The 27,312-nt window shown below is 37.9% G+C and overlaps 1 protein-coding gene across 4 annotated transcripts; it reads left to right on the forward strand.

The window, feature by feature from the left end:
* The first annotated feature begins 685 nt into the window (after window positions 1–685).
* tut7 (terminal uridylyl transferase 7) lies at window positions 686–27,250 on the forward strand. Of its 4 annotated transcripts, XM_038277331.1 has the most exons (30): window positions 686–773; window positions 1,708–2,143; window positions 2,355–2,509; window positions 2,595–2,711; window positions 3,438–3,615; window positions 3,744–3,832; window positions 4,387–4,438; window positions 4,579–4,648; window positions 5,226–5,352; window positions 5,452–5,571; window positions 5,682–5,816; window positions 6,092–6,269; window positions 8,871–9,544; window positions 9,631–9,781; window positions 10,041–10,127; window positions 11,847–11,947; window positions 12,161–12,218; window positions 13,741–13,844; window positions 13,929–14,018; window positions 14,111–14,224; window positions 14,353–14,430; window positions 20,888–21,065; window positions 21,140–21,187; window positions 21,314–21,405; window positions 21,489–21,604; window positions 21,684–21,862; window positions 24,816–24,889; window positions 24,986–25,049; window positions 25,440–25,517; window positions 25,679–25,983. In XM_038277331.1, exons 2-30 carry the CDS (start codon window positions 1,726–1,728, stop codon window positions 25,873–25,875), a joined length of 4,122 nt encoding a protein of 1,373 aa, XP_038133259.1. In that variant the 5' UTR covers window positions 686–773; window positions 1,708–1,725; the 3' UTR covers window positions 25,876–25,983. The 4 variants fall into 4 exon arrangements, 3 of the variants coding, with proteins under 3 accessions (XP_038133259.1, XP_038133261.1, XP_038133260.1); XM_038277333.1 differs by lacking the exons at window positions 25,440–25,517; window positions 25,679–25,983 and adding an exon at window positions 26,015–27,250; XM_038277332.1 differs by lacking the exon at window positions 25,440–25,517.
* The last annotated feature ends 62 nt before the right edge of the window (window positions 27,251–27,312 follow it).

The raw sequence follows: 27,312 nt of genomic DNA on the forward strand, positions 1-27,312 counted from the left end.
GCTTCTTAATTTATTTTTCTGTTCCTTGGGTTAATTCTTAATTCAAAGAAAAAGTCAAAAATATTGATGACTGCCCAGAATTAGAATGTACAACAACTAAATATAAAATAAAAAAGTATTTTATTTATTTTTATGTTTTTAAGTATTTTCTTATTAAATTGTTAATTTCATTCTTTGGAATTGTATTCTTTTGTACTCAAATAAAAAACAATACAAATATGTTACCTGGAAGCTAGTAAGGAATTAAAATAAATAAAATCATACCATGAATCTGCCTTTATAACGCTGAGCTCCTCTGAATAACTCCCCTGTAATCACACATAATCATGAGGAATTGGGGACAAACTACTAAACAAAAAATTATAGTCAGACTCATACAATTTGTGTAACTTTGCTTTCAACATTTATGACACCTCAGCTTGTTTTGATGAGCTCAGATGTGGGAAAACAGCTGATACCAGGCTGTTCTTTATACCCAGTCTGTTCCCTTCCTTGGTTTTGATGTGTGCCAAAGCTGAAAGTGAACTCAAACATAGAAGAAAAACGTACTTTTTGGTTGAAAAAAGCTTCTTTTATTTTTTAATTGGTTCCTCATAAAGCAGAGCAGATCCCAGCTCTATTCTATTTTATTTTATTTTCTGATTAATTAAATGTTCATGCATCCCTTGCAATACATTCGCCGACCACTAGGGGTGCCAGTAGCCCCTTTTGAGAATCACTGCTCTACGTCATCTTTCAAACTCAACAGCAGGACAACATCAACAACCCGATAAGTATGTATGGTCTTTACCTACTAAATACATTATAACAAGAATGTGGACATTTATATCCGTCTTTTGACAAAGCAATTAATGGATCACGGCTGCAGCTGGGGGAAAAAACAAACAAACCGTAACGTTAGCATTTGGGCTAGCTGTGTAAGTGGCAAGCTAAATATTAGCAGCTAGCGTTAGCATTAGCTGTTAAGCTTCGGTGAACACTCTTTCTAAATGTGACGGAAGCTGCTTTTATATGTTGGTTACATGGTTTGAACCACCATGGTGAGCTTTAACTCCAGGAATTGCGGACGCTTTTAACCTAAGCTAACAAAACCTTATAGTTGGTTGAAAATGACTCACAGTTAGCCAGGTAGGTCTAGCCATGTTGCCTAATAAATCTAACTGTAAATAGCTACCTAAAATGTATGGTTTGTTGGTAATATGTATTAGTCTTATGCTTTAATTTTGCGTTTGATTTGTTTTAATTAGATTTGTTTTTAATCATTTATTCCTTCCAATATCTCAAAGTAAAGCTTAGTTTGCAGAAATCAAACAGAGAAAGAGTAAAAATGCCAAATCTATGGTGTTTGCTTTAGTGGATATTCCGTTTTAAGTTATCTCTGGCTATTTGGGAGGATTCTTCTCCTACAACGGGACAGTATATACTTTTTCTTTTGAAAGTTCGTACTGATTTGCCCTATTAAAAGTCGGTTTAAGACATCAGTTAAAGTCAGATGTATACGTAGCAAAACGCACAAAAAAAAAATCTCAAAATTACAAAAAATGCTGATGCAAGATGTTTACAAGGCAAAAAAAAAATATCAAGCTCCATGGATACAGAACTGTTAGAATTTTAGTTTTTATTTAAATCCTGTTTATTCCTGATTGTTTTGGTTGCACAGCAAAACACAAAAAGAATTCTGGGTAACAGTTACATTTCGTCCTACAGTTAAAGCAAAATTGAGTCATGGAAAATTCAGGCAAACCCCATAGGACTAAGCAGGGAACAAAGGAGAGGGGAGCTACGGCTGCAGGCAAGGGAGAAAATTGGAAAATGCAAGACCAGGTTTGTGGACATGACTCCAGGTCAGAGGGAGGTCAGCAGGGAAAGAAGAACCAGGGTAGCCCCTACAAGGCAAGCCCCAAGAAGGAGGGACAAGGTACCCAGGGCCCCGTTGGATTTAGAGGTGGCCAAAGCCCCTCTCAGAGAGACAGCCTCCGGAGGTTCCCCTGCACAGTTAACAGTGATATCTGTCAAGAGGATGATTGGAGAGGGTATTCACAGCAGCAGCAGCACTGGAGGAGGAGAGGCCAGGGACAAAGTCCAAACGAGGATGAAACCTATTGTAGGAGTGAAAACACCGATATCATCGGCCATAGATCTGGTGAGGTATTTTTTTGGAAAGTACTGAAATTATTTGTATGTGACATTTATTGTGTTGTCTTTACTAAAAAAAAGAAATTAAGTACAAAATAAAATTGTTTAATGTGGTAAAAATCATGATGCAGTGACTTAAATACCGTAATGTATTCTGGACACCATATATGATATATACATAAATGACTAAGTAATGATGTTAATTGTTTTCAATGAAGGAAAAAAACAGAGGAATAGAAACAAAAAAAGAGCTTTAGTTGAAGAGTACAAGGGCCTTGAAAGTGAGGAGTCCAGATTCTCAGGTCAGGAGGTCCAAAACATATGGCCAGCAGAGAGAAGACTGAAAAGAGAGGGTATTCACCTCGTAAGAAAGGTACTGATTGTCACAATGTTTGAACTGTTTATTGAAATACACTTAAGAACACTTCGTTAATTAATTTTGTTTTGTTTTAATTCAGAATTCCCATAGCAATCCTGCTGAGCATTACACCTGCAGTTTGTGTGAATGTCTTCTGGAGTCTATTCCTCGTGCTCTGAAACACATTGGGGAAAGACGTCACAAGAAGAGGGCTCGGGTAAGAAATCATTTCAAAGCACATATCTCCCTCTGCCCATGCCCAAAGGGAGGCGGCCAGAGAGCATCCAGAACAGATGCCCAAGCCAACTAAACTAACCACTCTTAATGTGGAGGAGCAGCTCCTCTTCTCTAGAGGTGTCCCAACCATTTAATTTCCAATGGAATACCAGTTTTACAGCTCTGAGAATTGTCTGATACCGATATTGTCCGATGCGACATTAGCATAAGTCATACCAGCTTTTACTACTTATTTTATACTGTAAAATGTTAGAATAGGCTTGATCAGGTGACATACTAAAACAGGGAACAAAAGTCAAATATAAAAGTCATGAAAACAACTGAGCCATGTAGAATTAACATGAGTTACAGAAACTTTTAACAGTTCGCTAAAATTTGATATCAGTTTTTTGGCTAATATCGGCCTGATATTTGATATCACTAAAGGATTGGGGATATACCAACTGTCCTCCCCGATGACTAAGCTCCTAGCTGGAGTCCCCAGCTACCCTACAGAGAAGGCTCTTTTCAGATGCCCCAATATTGTATAACAAGTAACAGCCCTGCATAATTTTTGTTCTTGTTTATTTTGATAATAGTTTGAACACTGCCCAATAAAATATAATGATATTTGGTTTCCTAGTATGACAAAGTGTAAGGAAGTCCTAGGCATTTTATGCTTTATATAAAGTAGTTGGAACCTTCTTTTCTCTTCTTTTTTTACAAGGAGAAACAGGAGCAGCAGATGCTAACTCAGATCACGCCTCCAGGTCCAGAGCACATCAGTGCAGTGACTGAAGCTCTAAAGGCTGTTGTCCAGGAGCATGGGATGAAAGACCAGGATGTTTTGATAAGAGAGGAGGTTGTCCTCACCATGCAAGGACTTCTGCTGTCTGTCCTGCCAGGTGAATCTTCTGAGGATAAAGCTGACTTTTGTTTCTGTAATCAGTACCTTAATTACTTTTAGGTCATGGGTTGTCTGCTACCTTATACAAACTACCTTAATCAATTGACATATGTTCTCCCCATGTAGAAATAAAGCTCAGGCTGTATGGCTCATCTTGCACAAAGTTTGGATTTAAGGATTCTGATGTCAACATTGACGTTCAGTACCCCCCTCATGTAAGTAGCACGATGTGGGATTGACAGTTTAAATACCTTATTATCTCTGATGTTTTAATTAAAAAGTATGGATAGAGTCGTGTCTGTAGTAGCATGTAATAGATTTGTTATTTCCATCCATATTAAAATTCTATGCTCACTTCTTGGGTTGTAGCTCTAGCCTAATCGGCCGGTACAGCTTATTTTGCTCTCAGTCAAACCAATGCTCAAAAAATATGCTGATTGGGGCTGATTCTGAAAGCTTTCTCTTCCCCCATTAATATGATAAACATGACAAAATGATTGCAAATGTTTCACAATTGTTATTTTGAATAAGAAAAAATATTAACAAAACATTAACAATGAATTTGAAGTGAAGGGAGCAGTAATGCCTGCGCTTTACGTGATCTCAAGGCATGGCTGCTGATGCACTAATCAGCAAGCACATGCATGTATTGGCAGATGTCAGAACAAGAAAGAAAAACGCCAATATTGGTCCAAAATATTGCCCAGCCGATGTATCAGTTTTATGTTGGACTTATGTTATGTGTTTTAAAATCTGGATTTCTTCCCAGATGCGTCAGCCAGATGTCTTGATGAAGGTAAAGGAGATCCTAAGTGTGAGCTGTAAGTCACACACTATTGTTCTTCCAACCAACTATGTTTTCATAAAAAAAAAAAAAAAATCCACTATAATCATAAAAACTCTCTGACTGATACTCTGCAGAACATTTTTAAATGTCTAATATGTTTGGTTGTTTTTTCAGATCTTTTTCTTGACGTGGAAGCTGACTTTCATACCATTGTGCCTGTGGTCATCTGTAAAGAAAGAAAGAGGTCAGTACATATAATGGGATCAGGTGAGGTGTAAATAACTTAATCCAGTGGTTCTTAAGCATTTGTTTCTGAAGCTCTGCTTGGTTTGCTTTAAAGTTTTCACTCCTCACTGGCCTTTTTAAACAGTTTAACATAGAAAAGTAATCTGCAGTAAACTACATATTGAAATAAGATAAACTACAGTTTTATTTAAATCTCTTTGGTGTGTGGGATAATTTTCCCTGGTGAAGCCCTGCCCGAACTATATTGACTTTTATTTTTTTAATTTTTTTATTTTTCATATATAAAATCAAAAACAGTAATTTTTTACTGTGTCATTTCTGGGTATCGTGTAGAAATTTGAGTGAAACAAAGCAGCTGATTATGGAATAGGGCTTTAAGGTTAAGGAAATGTGGTATTACTAAAACAAAATATTAATGGGTGCAATTTAAGCTCATGCAGCTTTTTACTCCTCTTAGGTTTGAATGTTTTTGCTGATCCTATACATATATTGTTGACACTTGATACTTTAGGTTTCCCTTTATACAAAAGTTGTGAGTTTCTTCTGGGGAAAAAAACTATGATTTATCTCAACAGTGGTTTAATCTGCAAAGTGAGTGCTGGGAATGAAAATGCTTTTCAGACATCCTCCTACCTGTCTGCCCTTGGAAAGATGAACCATCTCCTCCTCCCTCTGGTTTTGGGCCTCAGACGCTGGGCACAGGTAAGTCTTCAGTTAATCCTGGATCAGCCAGGCAGGATGTAAATTTGAAGCAGCATTCAGACCTTTATTATTATAATAAAGTTTCTCTCTTTTGTCTAGCTCTGTGAAATTGACCGTCCAGAGGAAGGGGGGTTGCCTCCACATGTGTTTGCCCTCATGGTCATCTTCTACTTACAGAAGCGTAGAGAGCCTCTCTTGCCTACGTATCTGAACCAGGGGGTGAGTTTTAAACACATTTCCTGTGGGAGATTCATCCAACCTGAGACCAATGTTTACCTCTTACATTTTGCTCTTTGTTAAAACTAAGTTTGATATCTCCTTGTCTGTAGGTGAAACTTTTTTCACTTAGTCGGCTGTCCGACTTCAATCTCACACATACTGACGAAGAGTACATGCACTGGACCTTCTGCCCTCCCTCCAGAGAATCCTCTCAGCCTGCAGAGAGCGCCACTATAAAAGGAAAGGTAATAAAAAATATTTTAATCAGAGCAATTAGTTAACTTTAAAATAGTTTTTATGATTACTTTTTTTTTATTAAAATTTATTTTTTTCCGAAAAACGGTGTCCAATTCTGATAAGTCCCGAATCCATCGAAACAAAATCAGTTAAATCTAATCAAAACATAAAAAAAAAATAATCAAGTCACTTAAATTTTATTTGTGAGAAATTGAAGTTTTGCAACCATCCTGAGAAAACCAGAGTTATTACTTTTTCTTGTCTAATTGGGCTGTGCCTTCAGGTGCCGCTGGTGTTTCAGAGCACCCGTCCAGCGGTGGAAGTTGGACTCCTCTGGATAGAAATGCTTCGCTTCTACTCGCTGGAGTTTATCATGGCTGACAACGTGATCAGTGTTAGAACCGCCGCTGTCCTTTCTCGAGAGATGAAAGACTGGCCAAAGAAGCGCATCGCTATCGAGGGTCAGAAGCTCTTTAAAGTTTTTAACCCTGTTCACTGTCTTACCAAAGACTTCAGTGTGTGTAATTGTTGATTTTATGTGATATATCTGCAATAGATGGGAAGTGGGGTGTAAAGGATACTTTACTTCATTAGAATTTTGTATTATTATGGATTTCCTTCCACTTAACTTTGTTTGATTATGCTTGAATACAACACTTCATGTACATCCATCTTCTTAGAGAAGAGATCATTTATATATTCAGATAGAAAGAATTGAAAAATGATGTGCAAAACTAAAGGCATGTTTTCAGATAGAAGATGGTGTTACGCAATACACCATCTCTCTGTTTTGTTCTCTAGTCCACACATTCATATCTGTCCTTGTGAGTAGCTGCCACTCACTGTTTAGCCCCTCTCTGCTCATAAATCCAGCAGACAGTAATTTGCCAAAATGAATTATCTTGTTAACACGATCATAAAGCTATGAATTGCCTAGAATTTAAATAGATTTTTTCCACTATAAGGTGATGCTGTGTATTTCCCCTTTGTATGTATGCATATATGAGGCAACAGCTGTTTTTTTTGTCTGTAGACAGTGCTCAACAGGCCACCTAGTGGTAAAATCTTACCTGTTCATCTTTCGAGCTGTAAATTTTCAAAGTGCCTCAACCTCCTTGTGGAGGGTTTCAGTGAAGGTCAGAAGTCCTTACCACAGTGGTTCTCAAACTTTTTCTGTCATTCCCCACTTTGGACAAGGGGGAATTTTCAAGCCCCGCCTGTCCCCATCGCCCCAACACAATGCTAATGAAATATGCAACAATCTTAAAATGTTCCAATTTTATTGAAGTAACAAGTAGTATCTAAATACAAACTATCTACATCAAATAACAGCAAGCTCAAAAATAAAGAAAATAAAAATGCAGCTGTGTCAAAATTTGTATCAAGCTCAAAGATAGAAAAAATTAAAGTGCCACTCTGCAATCTGTTAATAAAAGAAAAGAAGTGAAATCCATCTGGCAAGACAGGTCGATTTATCCCTGCATTAGTGGCTGCAATGAGCCTGTTTTGCATTGCACAGTTTCTCAAAACGGGGTTGCAGGCTTGATACTGCCACTCTCAAGTCATGCTCAATGTTCAGCTGAGATCTGTATTTTGTTTTCAGTGAAGCAACAGTTGAAAAGCCCATCTCACAGAGATATGATGTGGCAAAGGGAAGAAGAATGCACACAGCTCTCTGCCCGATGAGTGGATACTCCCTCTCCACTCCAAACCAGAATTCACTATGAGTCTGAGCATTAAACCTGAGCTTCAGGGTGGAGTCAGACGTCATTTCAATAAACTGGTCCTATTTATTTAAGATAAAATATTTCAAATTCAGTTATTTATGATCAACCTGCGCCGTCAATCCCGGCGCATGTGCGCTTTATTTGCAGTCTGGACGCTAAAGTAAAACATGCTGTGTCTCTGACTGCAGCGCTGAGAGGGACTCCTGCAATAGCGGGGGAGAATGGGGTGGGGACGGAGGCGCCCCACGGCAGCACCTGCCGCTGGAGGACAAGAAAAGGAACGATACGTGCTTTCACGTAAGAGTCTCCAAAAGGCGCTAGATTTGTCGCTAGTCGCTTTTTTGAAAAAGAGTCGCTGAAGGGGTCTGAAATATAGCGACAAAGTCGCCGAGTTGGCAACACTGGGGCGCAAAAGTTTATTCCGTTACAAATAATATGCCGACGTCACGTCCATCATTATTTTGGCACTTCAGTTCCAGGTGAAATTTTTCTCATATCTAATGTTCTTTTAATTAGACTGCATGTAGGCTAGTAATGACTACTTTGTGGGTTTGATTGGTCTAAAAAGCGGCAACATACAGCTATAAGGACAGTTTGCTCTCACACGTTCTACATTTATAGTCACACAACACACACACACACACACACACCGGAACTTGGCGCGCCCCACCTGTCACGTCTCAATTCCCCACCAGTGGGTCGCGCCACACACTTTGAGAACCGCGGCCTTACCAGGATCATGGTATAGCCTACTGACCCAGACTAATACAGGCTCAAGGAAACCTTTGCAGGTATATTAGCTTTTTAGGAAGTTTCATTACTTTTTAGATGACTAATTCCAAAAAAGGTAAAAAAAAAAAAAAAAAAAAAAAGCAATCCTTTGGACTTAGTTTCCAAGTTTGAAAACTTTTTAAATAATATTCAGATGTAAAAAACTCTTATTTTACATTATTTTTCATAATTTGTTGGGGATATTCGGTAAAAGTAGAAGAAATAAAGACTTGAGGTATCTTTACTCTGTTTGACGATCTATAAAATGTTAAACTAATATCCTAAAGCTTTTGAAATCTATCATTACCTTTGGGAATTTTTCATTTGGGATGTGTTGCCATAGTGGTTAGTGTAGTGTGCTTCTGCTCTGAGAAGTTTGCAAGTACCCGGTTTGCCTCTTACATTTTGCTCTTTGTTGAAACTAAGTTTGGTATTTCCTTGTCTATTTGCATCTATGTTAACAGCTACTCTGTTTACTTTTTTCAAACGTTCAAAATGAACATTTTGGCCGAGGGTTTATCACTGTAATGTAGTTAAATCCTGCAAAATGGTTCTGTTTTTCAGACCCGTTTGCTGTTAAAAGAAACGTGGCCCGGACTGTGAACAGCCAGCAAATGTTTGACTACATCCTTCATTGCCTCAAGACCACGTATAAATACTTTGCTCTTCCGCTCAATAAGTCTGCTGCTAACCACAGAGCAGGGGAAGCCAAGCCTGGCCATGTCTTGGGAGCCGGCACTGAGGCTTTAAGCGGCCTCTCTGGGTTCAGTCAGCTCTCCCTTCAGTCCCAGCATGCCATTCAAACTCAAGCTGCACAAGATGGCCCTGATGACTCTGACTGCATCATTGAAGAAGAGGAGGAATGCAGTGACTCTGATGAAGAGAGAAGGAAGGAAAAGGAAGACCTTAGCAAAATGCATTTGTCAGAAGACGAGGAGGATGAGGATCTAGATGTTGATCTTCAGGGGCGTGATCGACAGCACCTGGACAGCTTTACAACAGAGGAGGAAGACATTTTCCCAATCGATGATATCTCAGGTGAAGAACTGCTGTCTGATGAGGAACCACCAGATTTGGACACACCGGGTTCTCCAGACGAGGACCATGAACTGGTTCATGTCAGGCGTTCAGCCTCACCTTCACAGAGCACGACTGAAAATGAAAGCACAGACAATAAAACCCAACAGCAGAGCCGAAGGGCTTATAAATTCACCAAGCAAGCTTTTACCAAAGGAAAAGTAAGTTTGATCACATTTTATACTTTTAGCATCTATAAGGTAAAATCTTCATCATCTGACTTTTACTAATAATAATACTTGTCTAGTCACATATGGTGGTGTGTAGCTTGTGCAAACGAGATGGACATCGGAAGAAAGACTGTCCAGAGGATTTCACAAAGATGGAGCTGGATCCCCTTCCCCTGTTAACACCAGACTTTCTTCATGTCCTTAACAGAGTCTGTGAACAATGTTACAGTGAGTGCTACCTTATAGTTGTTAGGAAACATATCACATTGTTGAGCTTTACTCTATGAGCCTAACTCAGAACCTGTGATGTTGAGAGGTTAAAATGCATAAGAAAAGGAGAAAGTAAAAACAAAGGTGCTTGTATATTACTTTGTTTCAATACCAAAAAACTATGACATGAGATTAGAGATATTTACAGAGTTTTAAAAAAGATTTCCTCCCGAGACACTTGAAGTGGCAAGAACAAACCTGTTTTTTTTTTATTTAGGTGATTTTGTCCCAGATGACCAGGAGACTGGTGTAAGAGAGCTCATCCTTCAAGACCTGCAGAGCTTTGTGAGACGACAGTTTCCTGGTAAAGTGATCTTTTTCCTCATCCTTTTTTAAGTCACTTTACTTTTTTCTATTTAAAAAAATTTTTTTTTTATGAAACTATAAATTGTATTTTTATACCCCCTCAACTTTCAAGATGGTTATGAAACAATCCAAAGGTCCACACATGCTTGCATGAATACGTGTCCACAAACAAAAGTGCATGCAGGGCAAAATTTGTTTGTCTCTAAAAACAATCATTAAACGGACTAGTTTTTTCTGCGACCTATAGCACTTCAAAGCCCATCACCTGCTTTTAGCTTGAAGTAGGGCTGGGCGATAAACCGGATTGTTACCGCTACCGTCATTCACTATGATAACCGGTGACAATTTTCCCATGTTGGTAAAAGAAATAAACTACTTAATTCTGCCGTTTTTCCCGTGTGCAAGGGTGACTGGTATTTACTTCCCCTTTAAGACACTGCATCATGTATATAATCACATGACTCCACCCATCTAGTCAGATGTAGACAAAGAGAATGGCGGATGAGCCCAATGAAGACACATCTAACACAGCTGAAAACAGAATTACTTCAGTTAATCCTGTAGAGCTGAGCGAGGGCAGAGATGAAACTGAGCAAGCAGAGAAGTTCAGAGCGTATTGTCAGATTAGAGTGTGCTGCAGACCATTTTTGAGCGAGGGTGTGAGATTTTAAGCGATGCACATTGTTGTCACTGCATGCTCAGTTTGGTGCCACCAAAATTACACCATAAATGTTGAGCAAAAGAACCTGCAATGCAAATTTTGCCTGAAAACTGTCTGGACTACCCAAAGTAACACATCCATCCTCCACCACCTGCAGCACAGCCATGCTGTTGAGTTCAACCAAGCGCAAAAGGCTCTGTTACCTTTGTGCAAAAATGTTTGCAGAAGAGGTAACATTTTTCTCATGGGCAATGAGATATTGTTGAATGATTAAACCCGAATGGGTACAAGACTTTAATATTTAATGAAAAGTAATATGTTATGTGATTAATTCAATAAATAAATTATAAATAGATCAATTGCATTTCCTGCACATGCTCTTATTTCTGATAGAGGAGATGGAGCACTTTCATGCATTTATTGTTATCAAGGTAAAAAATGCCCAATTGACCGTGTTATTGATTTGAGGTCATATCGCCCAGCCCTAGCTTGAAGCATGCACTCAGAGATGACATAAAAAAAATAGAATATTGCAAAACTTGCATTGAATTCGCTCTTTTTGACAAAATTATTTTTCAGTTGTACTTACAGCACTAATAAGCAGAACAGAAAGATTTCTACATTTTTGTTTCTGTGCTCCGAACTTCCCCATGTCATTTCTGCCCAGTGGGAGCCAGGTTGTAACAAGCATGGCTTTGTTTCCAAGTTAAAGGTCAAATTACAATAATAAAGGAAACTGCACTAAGTAAATGTAACTGCAGCTAATCAAAATAACAAAGTGGTGACTTACGGAAAGGCAGGTGTTGTTGTGTTGATGATTTGAGCTCATATAGCAGCCAGAAAATATGGAGTTGACAATCAAGTCCCCTCTAGTGTGTGAGCTCTGTCCAAACTTAATAATCCCAAACACTGCATGATAGCCTCCACAAATCATCTGACAAAGAAAATAATCTCTAATACAATGGTAAAGATCTGCAGGCTATTAAATGACGGTGGTACTTAGTTTTTCAGATTGTAGCTGTATGTTTGTTGAAATGGTCTGTTTCTGCTACACAGGGGCTCGGCTGCAACTGTTTGGCTCATCCAAAAATGGCTTTGGATTCAGGCAGAGTGATCTTGACATCTGCATGGTTCTGGAGGGAAAGGAAACCATAGATGTGAGGGATTTATTTGTTAGTCAGATACACCCTTGTTAAGATTTTGTATTTGTCCGTTTGTTTACATTTTTATTTTCAAACATTTAAAATGTTGTTTATTACGTTGTTTTTAAATTGGGATTTCTTTTTTATTTTGTAGAAAAAAAAATATTGCAATGTTTTTTGTGACATATGTTCTGGCAATTAATGTTGTTTCTATATTATTTCTAACAGGATTTTGATTGCATTAATATTATTAAAGGCCTCGCAAGACAGCTGAAGAAACACCAAGGTATGGCAGAGTTTAAGTGAGAAATTGGTCATTGCATTACTTGTTTAGCCTTCTAACTCAGATTTTAATCCAATATAACTTCTTAGTAATTACTGACAAGTTAACCTTTTTTTTTCTCAAACAGATTAAATAAAAGGTCATATGAACATAAAATTAGATAATATATACACCAAGCACCCATCTTTATAGTTTAGATGCTCCTTTTTTAAGCCTAAGTAGAAATCCTGTATCTGGTGGGGTGAGCAAAAAATCAGATTATAGAGCCTGACTGTCCTGCAATGCGTTTTTAATAAAGGGAAAGCTGAGTGTGTCAAAACCAACCCTATATCTGCATTAACTCCGAGTCAACATGAGTGCTCCCCAGAAATGTCATAAGTTAAAAATTTAAACACATCAAAATCCTGTTTCCTGTTAAATGCACTGTTTTGGTAACCTGATCCCGCAGCTGGATTTGCTCCGCATATCCATCTGGAAACCTTCCGTTGAAGTAATTTTGGGAAGGGGCGAAAATACTGGTTAGCTGATTGGCCTATGTTGGTGATAGACGGGCCAAATAAACCAATCAGATCAACGAAGCATATGACGTACTAACAGAGTGACGACGAAAACACAACCACAAGCCAGGCACAAGCCAATTGATTGATTAAACTCTTGCCGAAACCAGTCGGGAGAAGAGCAAAAACATCCTTTCCTCTGAGAAAAGCCTCCAGAGCAGTGTTTTGCTCTTCTTTCAGTGAAGAAATACTCTGTAATTCCGATAAAACTTGCTCGATAGCCACACTAACGCTAGTTTCATCGGCTGAAGCCGCCATGTTCTTTAGACTGAACTGTCACGCTTCTCGTTGCGTCACACCTCAACCCGCCTCAAAGCCAATGCTGATTGGACCTTCGTTTGGTGAACGGCTCCAAATTTTCTTTAACGGAGAGTCTCCAGACTGATCTGCGAGTGAAACCTTGAAAGCTCGTGAGATCAGGATGGTCTCACGAGGCTACTGTTTTGGAGACCTGAATTTAATCGGATTTTGTATATTGTGTTGGATTCTTGTAGCTCTGGCAGAAAATAAACCTATTACCCCTAAGTTCAGTGAACAACAATGTTCAAATGTATCCTGAGTGCTATTTGACAACCTTACCTCTTGAAATCAAATATTTGTTGGTTTTGCTTCACATTGGATCTTGGACTTCTTTTTCTTTTTACACTTCTGCTGGGAGTTACTGACTCTCTGAGTCTCATTACTTCCTTGTTTACCCATTACACCTGCACCATATCATACCTCTGCTAACCTGGTGTTGCTACTGTATGCTATATGTACACAGAAGGGCTTTAGGTACTAAATTTAGTTATAATAATTTTATTTATTAAATTAACCAAAACAAAGATTAAAACACTAAACTATTTCTGGTGTATACATTTGAAAAAGTAATATAATGAAAGTATGGCCCTTTATAAAAACAAACTCCCATTGGCGGTTTAGGCTAAAGCAGTTTCTAATTGGTAGCCTTTTTTTTTTCTTCTTGCCAGGCCTTAAGAACATCCTCCCCATCACCACAGCTAAAGTACCCATTGTTAAGTTTTACCATATTCGCACTGGGTTGGAGGGAGATATCAGCCTCTACAATACACTGGTAGGAATTTACCTGTCTCTAGCTATGCTATTAGTTAGCATTGACAAGCTATTAATAGCAATTTTTTATTGTGTTTTTCTTCAGGCTCTTTATAACACACGCCTGCTCGCATCATATGCAGCCATAGACAGAAGAGTGAAGATCCTTTGTTATGTTATGAAGGTTTTTGCAAAGGTAAACAAAACATAACTAGTGGGCTAAGGAATATTTGTTGTTTGTACACTACCTCATTTTGAAGTTTTCTGCCTCCGCCCCCTTTATTTCAGATGTGCGATATTGGAGATGCGTCGCGTGGAAGCCTCTCATCCTACGCCTATACTCTCATGGTGCTTTTCTTCCTTCAGCAGAGAAACCCACCTGTCATCCCAGTGCTCCAAGAGGTACGAACAATAACATGCTCTAAAATTAACTTTTCTGCTCTTTATGTGGTATTTGGAAAGAGATTTTTTTTTTTTAAAGTAAATTCAAAGCTCTTTAGCTGGATTACCAAGTGTACATATCTTTGCAGATTTATGATGGAAAAACAAAGCCAGAAGTGCTCGTTGATGGTTGGAATGTGTTTTTCTTTGAGGATTTAAAATCACTGGTGAGTATGCTGTGTAAAGTGCTTCACAACAGTGTTCACTTCAGATTCTTTTAAAAAGTACTTTATTGATCCAAAAGTGAAGTTAAGTGTTTTAGTTAGCCATGTTTTATTGTGTTCGATTTTACCGTTTTATGAATGAAGGGGAAATGTTGCGTGTAGACTGTCATTATGGTAGAAAGAGCGCGCCAGCAATGCTGCGCACAGAAACAGCTGTTAACGTATAGATGAGGAGCAGAATGCACCAGTTTTAAAACAAACGAGGACGTTTATTATCACAGCCGGCTGGACGCAGTTACACCGTTTCCCTGAAATCCCACATCCTCTGTTACCACTCCAGACTACCTGCAAAAGTCTACAGCCTTCGCTGTTCCTCCCGTCTTGCCGCGCTCCGACTTCCTCAGAGCTCAAGGAGAGCATGTGCTATATTATTATTAAATTCATAGGAGCAAAACTTGCAGAAATTAATGCTTAATTTAATGACATATTAAAAAATCCCCATCAGCATCCTGCATATGTGCAGTTTCTGCCCAAATATTTTCTTTTTCTTTGTGGAGTCTTGTAACAGGGTTAAAAAGGATCATACAATGTTTACTTTTACATATTATCAAATAAACAACAGCTTATTTAAAACAAAAAGCACAGCTGTATCTATGTACACATTAATAGAAAATAGGTTTAGGATTGTAAAGAATATATTCCTGTTAGGTTTTGCTATAACTTTATTGAAGGACAGATTATTTTTATGCTGGCCCTGATAGCTTATTTTTTAATCATCTATATATGTAATGACAAACCATGTATTTTTGGTGTGGCTGCTTTAAGCTGCTCATAGGAATGATCCAAATTTATAGATGTGTTTTAATGGTTGTAATTTAATCTGAATATAAAAATCTAACATAACTTTTGAAATAGTGACACAGATTTTATCCAGGCTGCTGGATGCTACCCAATGCACTGCAGCTGTCCAGGATACAGTATAAACAACTGGAGGCCATTTCTTTTCATATTGATCATTGTTTAGAAAAAAAAAAATAAATAAATAAATAAATAAATATATATATATATATATATATATATATATATATATATATATATATATATATATATATATATATATATATATATATATATATATATATATATTTAATATAATATAAATAATATATATATATAAATAAAAGTTTCATTTTAATTTTTGGAATGGAAAAAGAGGGAAATTCCCACAGACTGTATTGATGCAAACTATCTTGTCCCTGAAAACAATGTTACAGGTGCTGGTCATAAAATTAGAATATCATGAAAAAGTAGATTGATTTCAGTAATTCCATTTAAAAAGTGAAACTTGTATATTATATTCATACATTACATACAAACTCATATATTTCAGATGTTTATTTTGTTTAATTTTGATGATTACAAATGACAACAAATGAAAATCTCAAATTCATCATATCAGAAAATTAGAATATTACTGAAGACCAATAAAAACAAAGGATTTATAGAAATGTTGGCCAACTGAAAAGTATGAACATGAAAAGTATGAGCATGTACAGCACTCAGTATTTAGTTGGGCCTCCTTTGGCCTGTATTACTGCAGCAATGCGGCGTGGCATGGAGTCGATCAGTCTGTGGCACTGCTCAGGTGTTATGATAGCCCAGGTTGCTCTAATAGTGGCTTCTAGCTCTTCTGAATTGTTGGGTCTGGTGTATTGCATCTTCTTCTTCACAATACCCCATAGATTTTCTATGGGGTTAAGGTCAGGAGAGTTTGCTGGCCAATTAAGAACAGGGATACCATGGTCCTTCAACCAGGTACTGGTAGCTTTGGCACTGTGTGCAGGTGCCAAGTCCTGTTGGAAAATGAAATCTGCATCTCCAAAAAGTTGGTCAGCTGCAGGAAGCATGAAGTGCTCTAAAACTTCCTGGTATGTGGCTGCGTTGACCCTGGACCTCAGAAAACACAATGGACCAACACCAGCAGATGACATGGCACCCCAAACCATCACTGACTTTGGAAACTTTACACTGGACTTCAAGCAACGTGGATGAAGTGCCTCTCTTCTTTTCCTCCAGACTCTGGGACCTTGATTTCCAAAGGAAATGCAAAATTTACTTTCATCAGAGAACATAACTTTGGACCACTCACCAGCAGTCCAGTCCTGTTTCTCTTTAGCCCAGGCAAGACGCTTCTGACGCTGTCTGTGGTTCAAGAGTGGCTTGACACAAGGAATGCGACAGCAGAAACCCATGTCTTTCATACGTCTGTGTGTGGTGGTTCTTGAAGCACTCACTCCAGCTGCAGTCCACTCTTTGTGAATCTCCCCCACATTTTTGAATGGGTTTTGTTTCACAATCCTCTCCAGGGTGCGGTTATCTCTCTTGCTTGTACACTTTTTTCGACCACATCTTTTCCTTCCCTTCGCCTCTCTATTGATGTGCTTGGACACTGAGCTCTGTGAACAGCCAGCCTCTTTAGCGATGACCTTTTGTGTCTTGCCCTCCTTGTGCAAGGTGTCGATGGTCGTCTTTTGGACAACTGTCAAGTCAGCAGTCTTCCCCATGATTGTGTAGCCTATAGAACTAGACTGAAAGACCATTTAAAGGCTTTTGCAGGTGGTTTGAGTTAATTAGCTGATTAGAGTGTGGCACCAGGGGCCATCAATTTTGAACCTTTTCACAATATTCTAATTTTCTGATATGATGAATTTGAGATTTTCATTTGTTGTCATTTGTAATCATCAAAATTAAACAAAATAAACATCTGAAATATATGAGTTTGTATGTAATGTATGAATATAATATACAAGTTTCACTTTTTAAATGGAATTACTGAAATCAATCTACTTTTTCATGATATTCTAATTTTATGACCAGCACCTGTATATTGCTGACAAGGGAAGAAGCAAGAAGACTGAATGTCACTAATATGCACTGTTGATTGATTAATATTATTTATCTGAGGAAATGGAAGAGGCACATTCCTGGATTTCGCACTTGATTTTTGTTTAAATATTAATTTGTAAAAATTGATGAAAACATCACTATCCCCGTTTCCTATTTTAGTTTTCATAAAATGTATTTATTTTTATCTATGAGCTGGACATGTCCCCAGATTAGATTGCAGAAATCTGGTCACCGCACAGTAGGTAAAAAAAAATTACTCGAAAATAAATTGACGAAAATAAATAAAATAAAGACAATCAAAATCCCTCTTGCATTTGTCAGTCAATGGTAGCAAAGGAGCGATCTGAAACTAACAGTATCAGCTAGGGTTGTCAAAAGTATCGAAACTCAAAAAAGTATCGATACTGAAATGTTGTATCCGGATACAATACTCGTTTTTAAAAGTATCGATAAAGTGCCGTCACCAGTGGCACCTAAGCAGTCATTCATCTAAAGTGCAGAATAGAGGACAATGCACTTTCAGAACACTGTGTGATTGAATAATTCTACGCTCTTTTCAGTTTCAGACTTTTTTTTTCTAAGAGGTGCAGCTGCTGAGAATTATTTTTATTTCTTAACTGGTTTGGCTAGTGGAAGAAACACTTAATTTGAATTTTATAAGTTTTTATCAAGCTTGCATAATATTATGCACAGCATACAACCTTTATTGTGTTTATTTATTGTATTTTATTTATTAATGAAAATATTTCTGTTTAATTTTGGAGTCTTTATTTTTATCCTTGTGGTATCGAAAATGGTATCGAGTATCGAATATTTTCCTTAGTATCGGTATCGAGTTGAAAAGCTTAGTATTGTGACAACCCTAGTATCAGCCAATCAGAAGATCAAGGGAGGCAGGTCTTAGGAAAGCATGTACCTCCTGCTCTCGTTTCTTGCTCAAGTCGCCAGATAGATTGTGGTACAGGGCTAAAGTTCTACATGAAAAGTCACCTTGCGTCATTTGCGGCTCCATTCAACGGAGAGACGTGTAAAAAGTCAAAAAATAAATAAATGAAACTTTGTGTTTGGAGAGAAGGACGATTGAGAGAACGGAATTGCATGGAGTGGGCACAATGCAATTCATGACCTCCAAGGAAGATGTCACGACCATAGATAAAGGTCTCAAAAATAAATGGCGCTGGGCATGGCTGGAGGAGACGGGGCAAGATGGCAAGCCATATAGCTGCTGGTGCAGAAAGTTAGGTGAACCAGGCGCTTGCTTCTGTATGCTGTGCTCCAGGAACGCTCTGCAGTATAACTGGATAGAAATTTGGCACATGCATAGATATACAGGTGCTGGTCATAAAATTAGAATATCATGAAAAAGTAGATTGATTTCAGTAATTCCATTTAAAAAGTGAAACTTGTATATTATATTCATACATTACATACAAACTCATATATTTCAGATGTTTATTTTGTTTAATTTTGATGATTACAAATGACAACAAATGAAAATCTCAAATTCATCATATCAGAAAATTAGAATATTGTGAAAAGGTTCAAAATTGATGGCCCCTGGTGCCACACTCTAATCAGCTAATTAACTCAAACCACCTGCAAAAGCCTTTAAATGGTCTTTCAGTCTAGTTCTATAGGCTACACAATCATGGGGAAGACTGCTGACTTGACAGTTGTCCAAAAGACGACCATCGACACCTTGCACAAGGAGGGCAAGACACAAAAGGTCATCGCTAAAGAGGCTGGCTGTTCACAGAGCTCAGTGTCCAAGCACATCAATAGAGAGGCGAAGGGAAGGAAAAGATGTGGTCGAAAAAAGTGTACAAGCAAGAGAGATAACCGCACCCTGGAGAGGATTGTGAAACAAAACCCATTCAAAAATGTGGGGGAGATTCACAAAGAGTGGACTGCAGCTGGAGTGAGTGCTTCAAGAACCACCACACACAGACGTATGAAAGACATGGGTTTCTGCTGTCGCATTCCTTGTGTCAAGCCACTCTTGAACCACAGACAGCGTCAGAAGCGTCTTGCCTGGGCTAAAGAGAAACAGGACTGGACTGCTGGTGAGTGGTCCAAAGTCATGTTCTCTGATGAAAGTAAATTTTGCATTTCCTTTGGAAATCAAGGTCCCAGAGTCTGGAGGAAAAGAAGAGAGGCACTTCATCCACGTTGCTTGAAGTCCAGTGTAAAGTTTCCACAGTCAGTGATGGTTTGGGGTGCCATGTCATCTGCTGGTGTTGGTCCATTGTGTTTTCTGAGGTCCAGGGTCAACGCAGCCACATACCAGGAAGTTTTAGAGCACTTCATGCTTCCTGCAGCTGACCAACTTTTTGGAGATGCAGATTTCATTTTCCAACAGGACTTGGCACCTGCACACAGTGCCAAAGCTACCAGTACCTGGTTGAAGGACCATGGTATCCCTGTTCTTAATTGGCCAGCAAACTCTCCTGACCTTAACCCCATAGAAAATCTATGGGGTATTGTGAAGAAGAAGATGCAATACACCAGACCCAACAATTCAGAAGAGCTAAAAGCCACTATTAGAGCAACCTGGGCTATCATAACACCTGAGCAGTGCCACAGACTGATCGACTCCATGCCACGCCGCATTGCTGCAGTAATACAGGCCAAAGGAGGCCCAACTAAATACTGAGTGCTGTACATGCTCATACTTTTCATGTTCATACTTTTCAGTTGGCCAACATTTCTATAAATCCTTTGTTTTTATTGGTCTTCAGTAATATTCTAATTTTCTGATATGATGAATTTGAGATTTTCATTTGTTGTCATTTGTAATCATCAAAATTAAACAAAATAAACATCTGAAATATATGAGTTTGTATGTAATGTATGAATATAATATACAAGTTTCACTTTTTAAATGGAATTACTGAAATCAATCTACTTTTTCATGATATTCTAATTTTATGACCAGCACCTGTAGATGTACTTTCCATCTTCTGGCCATTTGTGGTATTGGATTTTCAAAAGTCAAATTTTTTCTTCAATCATTCATGCAATCTCTGATCCCATGCCCCCACACCCCCCTGGCATGGTTTGAAAATACACATATACTCGCCTATATATGTGGAAAGAGTTTCTTGCCTGTGTCGAAAAAGTTCAGGCTCAGGATTTTTTTCTGTTTTGCTTTAATCCCTGTGCTGTATAGGTTAATAGCTGTAGGCATTTATAGCCAATGAACTTTTTCACTTTTCTAGTGCGCCTTAGCTGGGTTTTAGGTGATGAATCTTAATTTAGCTTGTGAAGTGAAAGCTAAATGTTACAAGAATTTTTACAAATAAACAGTAAAAAGGGTTGGGACGTTTCATGCTGATTCGTTAAATGAATGATCCCCGTAATATCAGCTGCTGGTTTTTAATATGCAAAAGGATTTTATTAAAGAAGCCGCAATGCTTATTAAAGCAGCATTTCCTGTATTTATTCTTCACATGAATATACAATAAAATACTTTCAAGGGTTTTTAAGCAAGGCACTTTTTGTGTGCTTATTTGAGCTGTTGTAAACGTTTATATATGTTATTGTCCACCTGCAGCCCCTTTACTGGCCACATTGTGGAAAAAACACTGAGACTGTGGGGGAGCTCTGGCTCGGCCTGCTCCGCTTCTACACAGAGGAGTTTGACTTCAGAGAGCATGTCGTTTGTATCCGACAGCACGCCCGTCTCACCACGTTCAACAAGCAGTGGACCTCGAAGTACATTGTCATTGAAGGTCAGTTTGATTTATAATGATTGAAAATGTTTTGCTGCATTGTCCCCTGAAACTCTTGACATGTCACGTTCCAGATCCATTTGACCTGAATCATAATTTGGGTGCCGGTCTGTCCAGGAGAAGTGAGATAATTTTTTCAATCTCTTCTTTGTTATCTCTACTTTATTGTCCCAGTTTTAATTTTTATATTCCTTCAAAACTGTCAACCCTCTTTACAATATATATATATTTTTTTGTCATTAAAATAGTGACAAACTTTATCATGAAGGCATTCATCAATGGAAGAAGAGTGTTTGGCACACCTGTGAGAGTGTTTCCACCAATTTATCCCACTGAAATGGTCTGTTTTAGAAATCTGGACACTCTAGCTTTATATTTAACGATTCTCAAATGAAGCAGTGATATCGTAATATTTGTGTGCAGGAGTATTTTTTTGACCCAGAGGTTCTGACCGAGGGAAAAGTAGCACCCAACGATCGCTGCTGCCGGGTCTGTGGCAAGATTGGACACTTTTTAAAAGACTGTCCCATGCGCACCAAGTGGGTACCTTTTCTTATTAGGTGAATCAAAAAATTCATTTGTTGGGAATGTTGTGTGACACTGCTTGTTTTCTACTAGACCGAAAAAACGACGGGAATCAGAGCACTTTCAGGATTCCACAGAGGAACTCGTGGATCCAGTCAGATACAAGAAGGAACACTGGAAGAAAAGAGATGCACTGGAGATGCGCTGCTGCTTCCTGTGTGGATCAAGCTCCCACATCAAGAAGGACTGTCACCTTTACAGAAGTCCTGCAGGTTTCTGGAGGTTTCCTTCATTTCCTCACAGATATTTTTATTGAATAAATAAACAGAGAGGAAAAGCAAGATAAAAATTAAGTTATAGTGAATTGAATCAGCAAGTACATATGATAGAGAAACAAATCACATATATGTAGCTTTGTATCACAGAGTTCGGTCAGTTTATTTAATTTTACACTAATCTTGAAAATATCCTTGAATTTTTAAGTTAAAGATAGTCTGGTGCAAAAATCCTCTTTCCCAACATAATTCATTATCTCCGTCCAGTTTGAATTGCTTTTACCTTGAACTTGTTTTTTTTTTTTTGGGATTAGTTATATGTATATATTTTTCCAGACTTACACAAGTAGCCAAAATCCATAGGCTTTTATAAATAACTGAAAACACACCTGAAACTAACAAGTCTGCTACTTAATGGTATAGTGGCGTATATTCGAGAATTTTTGAAAAGACCTGCCCTCTCCACTTTAAAAATTCACATGCACAACCCTGTACCCGCTCCCGAGAGGGAACGTCTATTAAACTTGTGCGAGAGCGTGCACGAGCCCATTTCTCCTCGTGCATGCTCTGTTTAAAAATTTCTGTTTGCATCGCTCATTCAAGCTTACTTTCCTAAAGAAGATTTGCAATTTTTCGAACTATGTCAGACTCACCACTGATAAGTGAAAATGAGGACGAGCACCTAGGAAGGCCTTACATTAACATACCACCGGAATGATTGACAATTGGTAGGATCACTTATTTTGGTGATCCACCCAGAAATGGAACATCCTGCATTATACCTGTAAAAAAAAAAAAAGTCAAACCCAACATTAAAATATAAACACAGAAACAGCAGTAAGATTATTAATCAAATTTATAAATACATCTGAAAAAATGATAAATTGTAAACAATTCAGCAAGGTATACAGACTTACTCAAACATAACTAAAGAAAATAAAGTTGCGCTAGCAAATATTCCTAGCATTAAACATATGCTTGGGGCTAAATTTCAACAATGTTTCCACAATTTATTTCAATTTATTTATATGGTGCCAATTCACAACACATGTCATCTCAAGGCACTTTACAGTTCACCAGACCATACAGTCAAATTAATTACAGTTTTCTATCTAAGGAAAACCAGTTGCATCGACTCACTGACTCAAAGGCACTTCCTAACACTAAGCATGCTTGTAGCAATAGTGGAGAGGAAAAAATCCCTTTTAACAGGAAGCAACCTCCAGCACAACCAGTCTCAGTGTGAGCCGCCATCTCCCTGGACGGACTGGGGTTCACGAAGACAGAAGCAGAGATACAATAGGCGGCCCCATCCAGGTAAAGCACAGCCAGGCAGATAAGCTCCGAGCCAGCTCCCATGTTAGAGGATGAAGAGAGGACATCCAGCCAGTCACAGTCAGATAAACAGGACTACACTGAAAAACCGGTCAATCTCAAACATCTCTAAACAAAGATGTTGATGACAGCTGCATAGCTGATATTTCTCTCAAGGATGGTAACCTCCCATTCTACTTTTAGAAATTCTAGGAACCACTAGTAGACCTGCAGATTGGGAGCTAAGTGCTCTGTTAGGAACATAAGGAACAATTGTATCTCTGATATAAGACGTAGCTTGGCCATTTAAGGCTTTATATGTGAGGATTTTAAATTATATTCTGGATTTAATAGGAAACCAATGAAGAGAAGCTAGGATAGGAGAGATATGATCTCTCTTTTTAATTTTCATCTGAACCCTGGCTGCAGCATTTTGGATCGGCTGAAGGCTTAAAGACTGATATAACGTTAGTCTTATTTTGTTTTCTCACATGCTCATTACATTTCCATTACCAAATTATGACCAAAAGGAATTTAATTGAATCCTCATTTCTATTTGCTGCTGGCTATTACAGAGGGTAAACAATAATTCAACTAAAGGTTACTGGTTCCCAATTAAGCAAATTATTTAATAAAACATTAATTTGGCCAAATAATGTTTTATTCATCATGTATTTGCATTGTGAATTGGCCTGAAACATTCTAGTCGTTCTAAATTTGTGAAAAGCTAATTTGATCACATCCAAAATACTTCCAGATAAACTTTGGTTCTCAAACACAAGATCCATGCTAAACTGTAATATGGTTTTCAACCATCTTTTTCCCTTCCTTTTTGTATATAGTAGCTTAGTTTAGCTAATTTTCATTAGTTTCATTCTTTTTTTTTACTGAAATATGGTTGACAAGTATCACAACACAACATAAAGTGGTGTGTTACACAGAAAAACTACCAAGGAACATAGTTAGAGGCGTGTATGTTAATTTACCTTCAGTCTAGTGGAACAGACAACTATGCTACCTTGTAATAACTGGGTTACAGTGAATTCAGTCTATAAGCTGAAATGCAACATAACGTTGAAGGTTTTTAACTTGGTTGGACAATAGAAGCCACTCCTTTCTGGCTTTCTTTTTTAAATGTGCTAAATAGCCTCAGATGTGCAAACTTGATGATTCTGCTTGAAGCATGTAGACACAAAATGTTAGTTGTTCCTTAATGAATGTTGAAAAATCTTTATCTCTGAGGAAGGTCAAATGGAGATGCCAGTGCCTTTGGAAATGAGGAGCATTATATAGAAATATGCTTTGACACTCACTGAAAGGAACTGAGGTAAGGATATTACGGACAAGAAAGTAGTTTGTGCTCCATTAACATTGAAAAGAAAAGAGTAGTGCCTGTTAGGATGGAGATGGTGCTATATGTCAGACATAATAGTAGTTAAAACAGATTTATAAAAGAAGCAGGCTTGCTCAGTGTGTTTGGAAGATGGATTCAATATTGGGTCCAACCTGCAGAAGGTGTGAGGAGAAGAGATCTGACGAAGTCTACCACATCAGTGACATTGGAGAGTAGGATTTTTTCATTGTATATTATGCATCCTGTCTCTCGCATCCTTTAATTATTTTTATCATGTTGCAGGTAATGTGAAAATGGAAAACCTAACCCCCCCCTCGTCAGGCCACCTTAAGAATAGGAGAGAAAAGGTGAATCAGGTTTGTTTCCTGAATTGAATCACAAATCATGGCGAATATATTTTTGGCAAAATATGCTTTTATGATCTGCTGCGTAATCCTGTGGCTGTTTCTCAGGGCTTATCTGCACAAGAAGAAAGGAGGAGAAAGCAACAGAATGTAATTCTTAGTCCACAAGCAGGTATTTGAATTTCCAGTGCATTTCTGCCGCCACAGACACTTTATTGCCTGAAGTGTTTTCTCAACCTCCAAAAAATAAATCCCAGTTCCTCCAGTCACTTCCTTTCCCACTGGTGTTAAAACCCCATAAGACTGGCACGGTCAGTATTTCTGTAAACCTTGTTATAGGCCTCCCCTGAAGAGTTGAAGCCCGTATAGCATTCAAATGTGGCCTGACATGTTAAGAATGGGGCATCACTCAGGTTCATATGGGAGTGAATCCAACCCAGAAAATACTTTTGGCAATGATGCATGTGGCCTTAATATAACAGTACAGCTAATATCACATAAAACATTCTTATTTTATCTTTTTGTTTGCCTTTAAAAAAAAAAAAAAAAACACTCTTTGAAGTGAAGTGTAAGTCATGGGCTGTGACTCGTCTGTCTGCTGGTGTAATTCCCAAACATCTGCAAAGGTCAGGGACATCTGGTAAGCCTTTGGACGGCGTGTCACAGTATCCTGAAGACATGATTTCACAGTTTCCGCTCTTCTATTTAGAACGATTAAATTAATGCAGTAATAACCTCTGTCAACGGTCTTTGCAAAGGTTAATAATGCATTTCTATATTCTGGGTGATTTTCCCGTTTAGGGTTGGTGAGAGGAGAGAATGAGAACATTGAGTATTTGCACCATCACCAGACTCCTCCATGTTCCTCAGGACTTTGGAGTATAGTCCTGCTTCTATTTCTTGGTCTTTGCTTTAACTTCTGCATATTAGTCTGCTGTTTAGTCAAGTTCTTTGCAGTAAAAGTGCGTGATTTGTTGATTGCTTTTTCGAGGCTATAGGGGTGAAAATAAAGCCACTGTAAACGGACCTGGATAATGTAGCTATCTTACCTTTCTTTTATTTGTCTGTTTAATCTGGATAAAAATCATACTTCCTAAAAAAAAAAATCAAAATTTCTGCTTTCTGGTGTCATCCTAGGTAGTTTAGCTCGTCAAAACTTAAGCCGCTTTGGTCCCAAGAAAAGCCCAGAAGAGTGACAGTGCCCACTGGATTCTCAGAACGAAGGATTTCTGTTGTCTCCACAGACTACAACCCTTATTTAGGGAATACTCCCTGAATCTGGATGATATTATTGGGTTGTTGGTTGCCCATTAAAAAGCCAAAGCCTGGACATTGAGACTTGAAGCCAAAAAGGGCCTTTTTATGTGTGTGTTTCCTCTTTAGAGGTGCTTTTAAAACTTTTATTTCTTACCAAGAGAAGCCATTATACCTGTCCAGTGTCTTTGTTTTCATTCTGTTAATTTTTTTTTTATTCTTTGCAAACCAATTCAGTAATGGCAATTTCAAATCTGCCTCCCGTAATCCTCAAAGATTTAGTGTTAAAAAATACTAGGATATTATGTGCAGAGGTTTTCTGCTAAAATGAAAACGAAGAAGATTGGCATTGTTTTTTTAATGCCTTAACTCAGTTGTTTATACAAACACCATCTCAATGTAAAATCACTATATTATAAAATGTTGCTCTGGTCTGCTAGAGATTCATATTTTTATTGGCGTTTAATAATAACTTGATGAAGATTTTAATGGCAATGTTTAGTTGTATGGGGTTCTTTTATTTTCTTACCTTATATTTTAAATTCTGCCTCATTTTTGTGCTTCAATGAGGCCTATTTTTTTCTGTATAAATCCCCTAGAATGATTAATCAAGTTGGGTTGGGAAAAAAAATTAAAGGATTTGCTGTGAGAGCTACGCCGTCGCTTATATGCCTGCATGCGAAGACAGAGGCTAATCTTCCAACACTGTTTCTTCACTCATGACTGGAAATGGAATAACGTTGCTGAGGGAAAAAGTTTCAGACCGGCATGGGTCTGAATTTCAGGCCCTTTTATATGGATACCACAGATTTGGTAGCTGCACTGTGAGGGTCCAAGCCCTTCAATTTGTTTTGCTGCTTGTTCATTTTTCCCTGCCAACAGTTAATTATTAAATACAAAAAATGCCATTTTTATTTTTGCATTTTTCTAAAACAAAGCTTTTGTTTTCATGAGTTTTATTGTTTGAGTTTATTTTAATACCAGCCTTTTTATAATTGTTTTGATGCACTGAAATTATCAAAGCATTTCATGTGTAATTAAGGAGTCCTGATATAGGAAGGAAAGGCTGGTTAACACTCGATTTTGTCTGGGGAAAGAAAATAAAACATAATTTTACAACCTCTTGTGCAGTGTTTTTTCTTCAAATACAGTTGTTAGATATTGCACTATGGACATAACAA

This window comes from Cyprinodon tularosa, unplaced genomic scaffold, assembly GCF_016077235.1.
Source record: "Cyprinodon tularosa strain WSP-4 unplaced genomic scaffold, ASM1607723v1 ctg130, whole genome shotgun sequence".
NCBI classification, from domain to species: domain Eukaryota; kingdom Metazoa; phylum Chordata; class Actinopteri; order Cyprinodontiformes; family Cyprinodontidae; genus Cyprinodon; species Cyprinodon tularosa.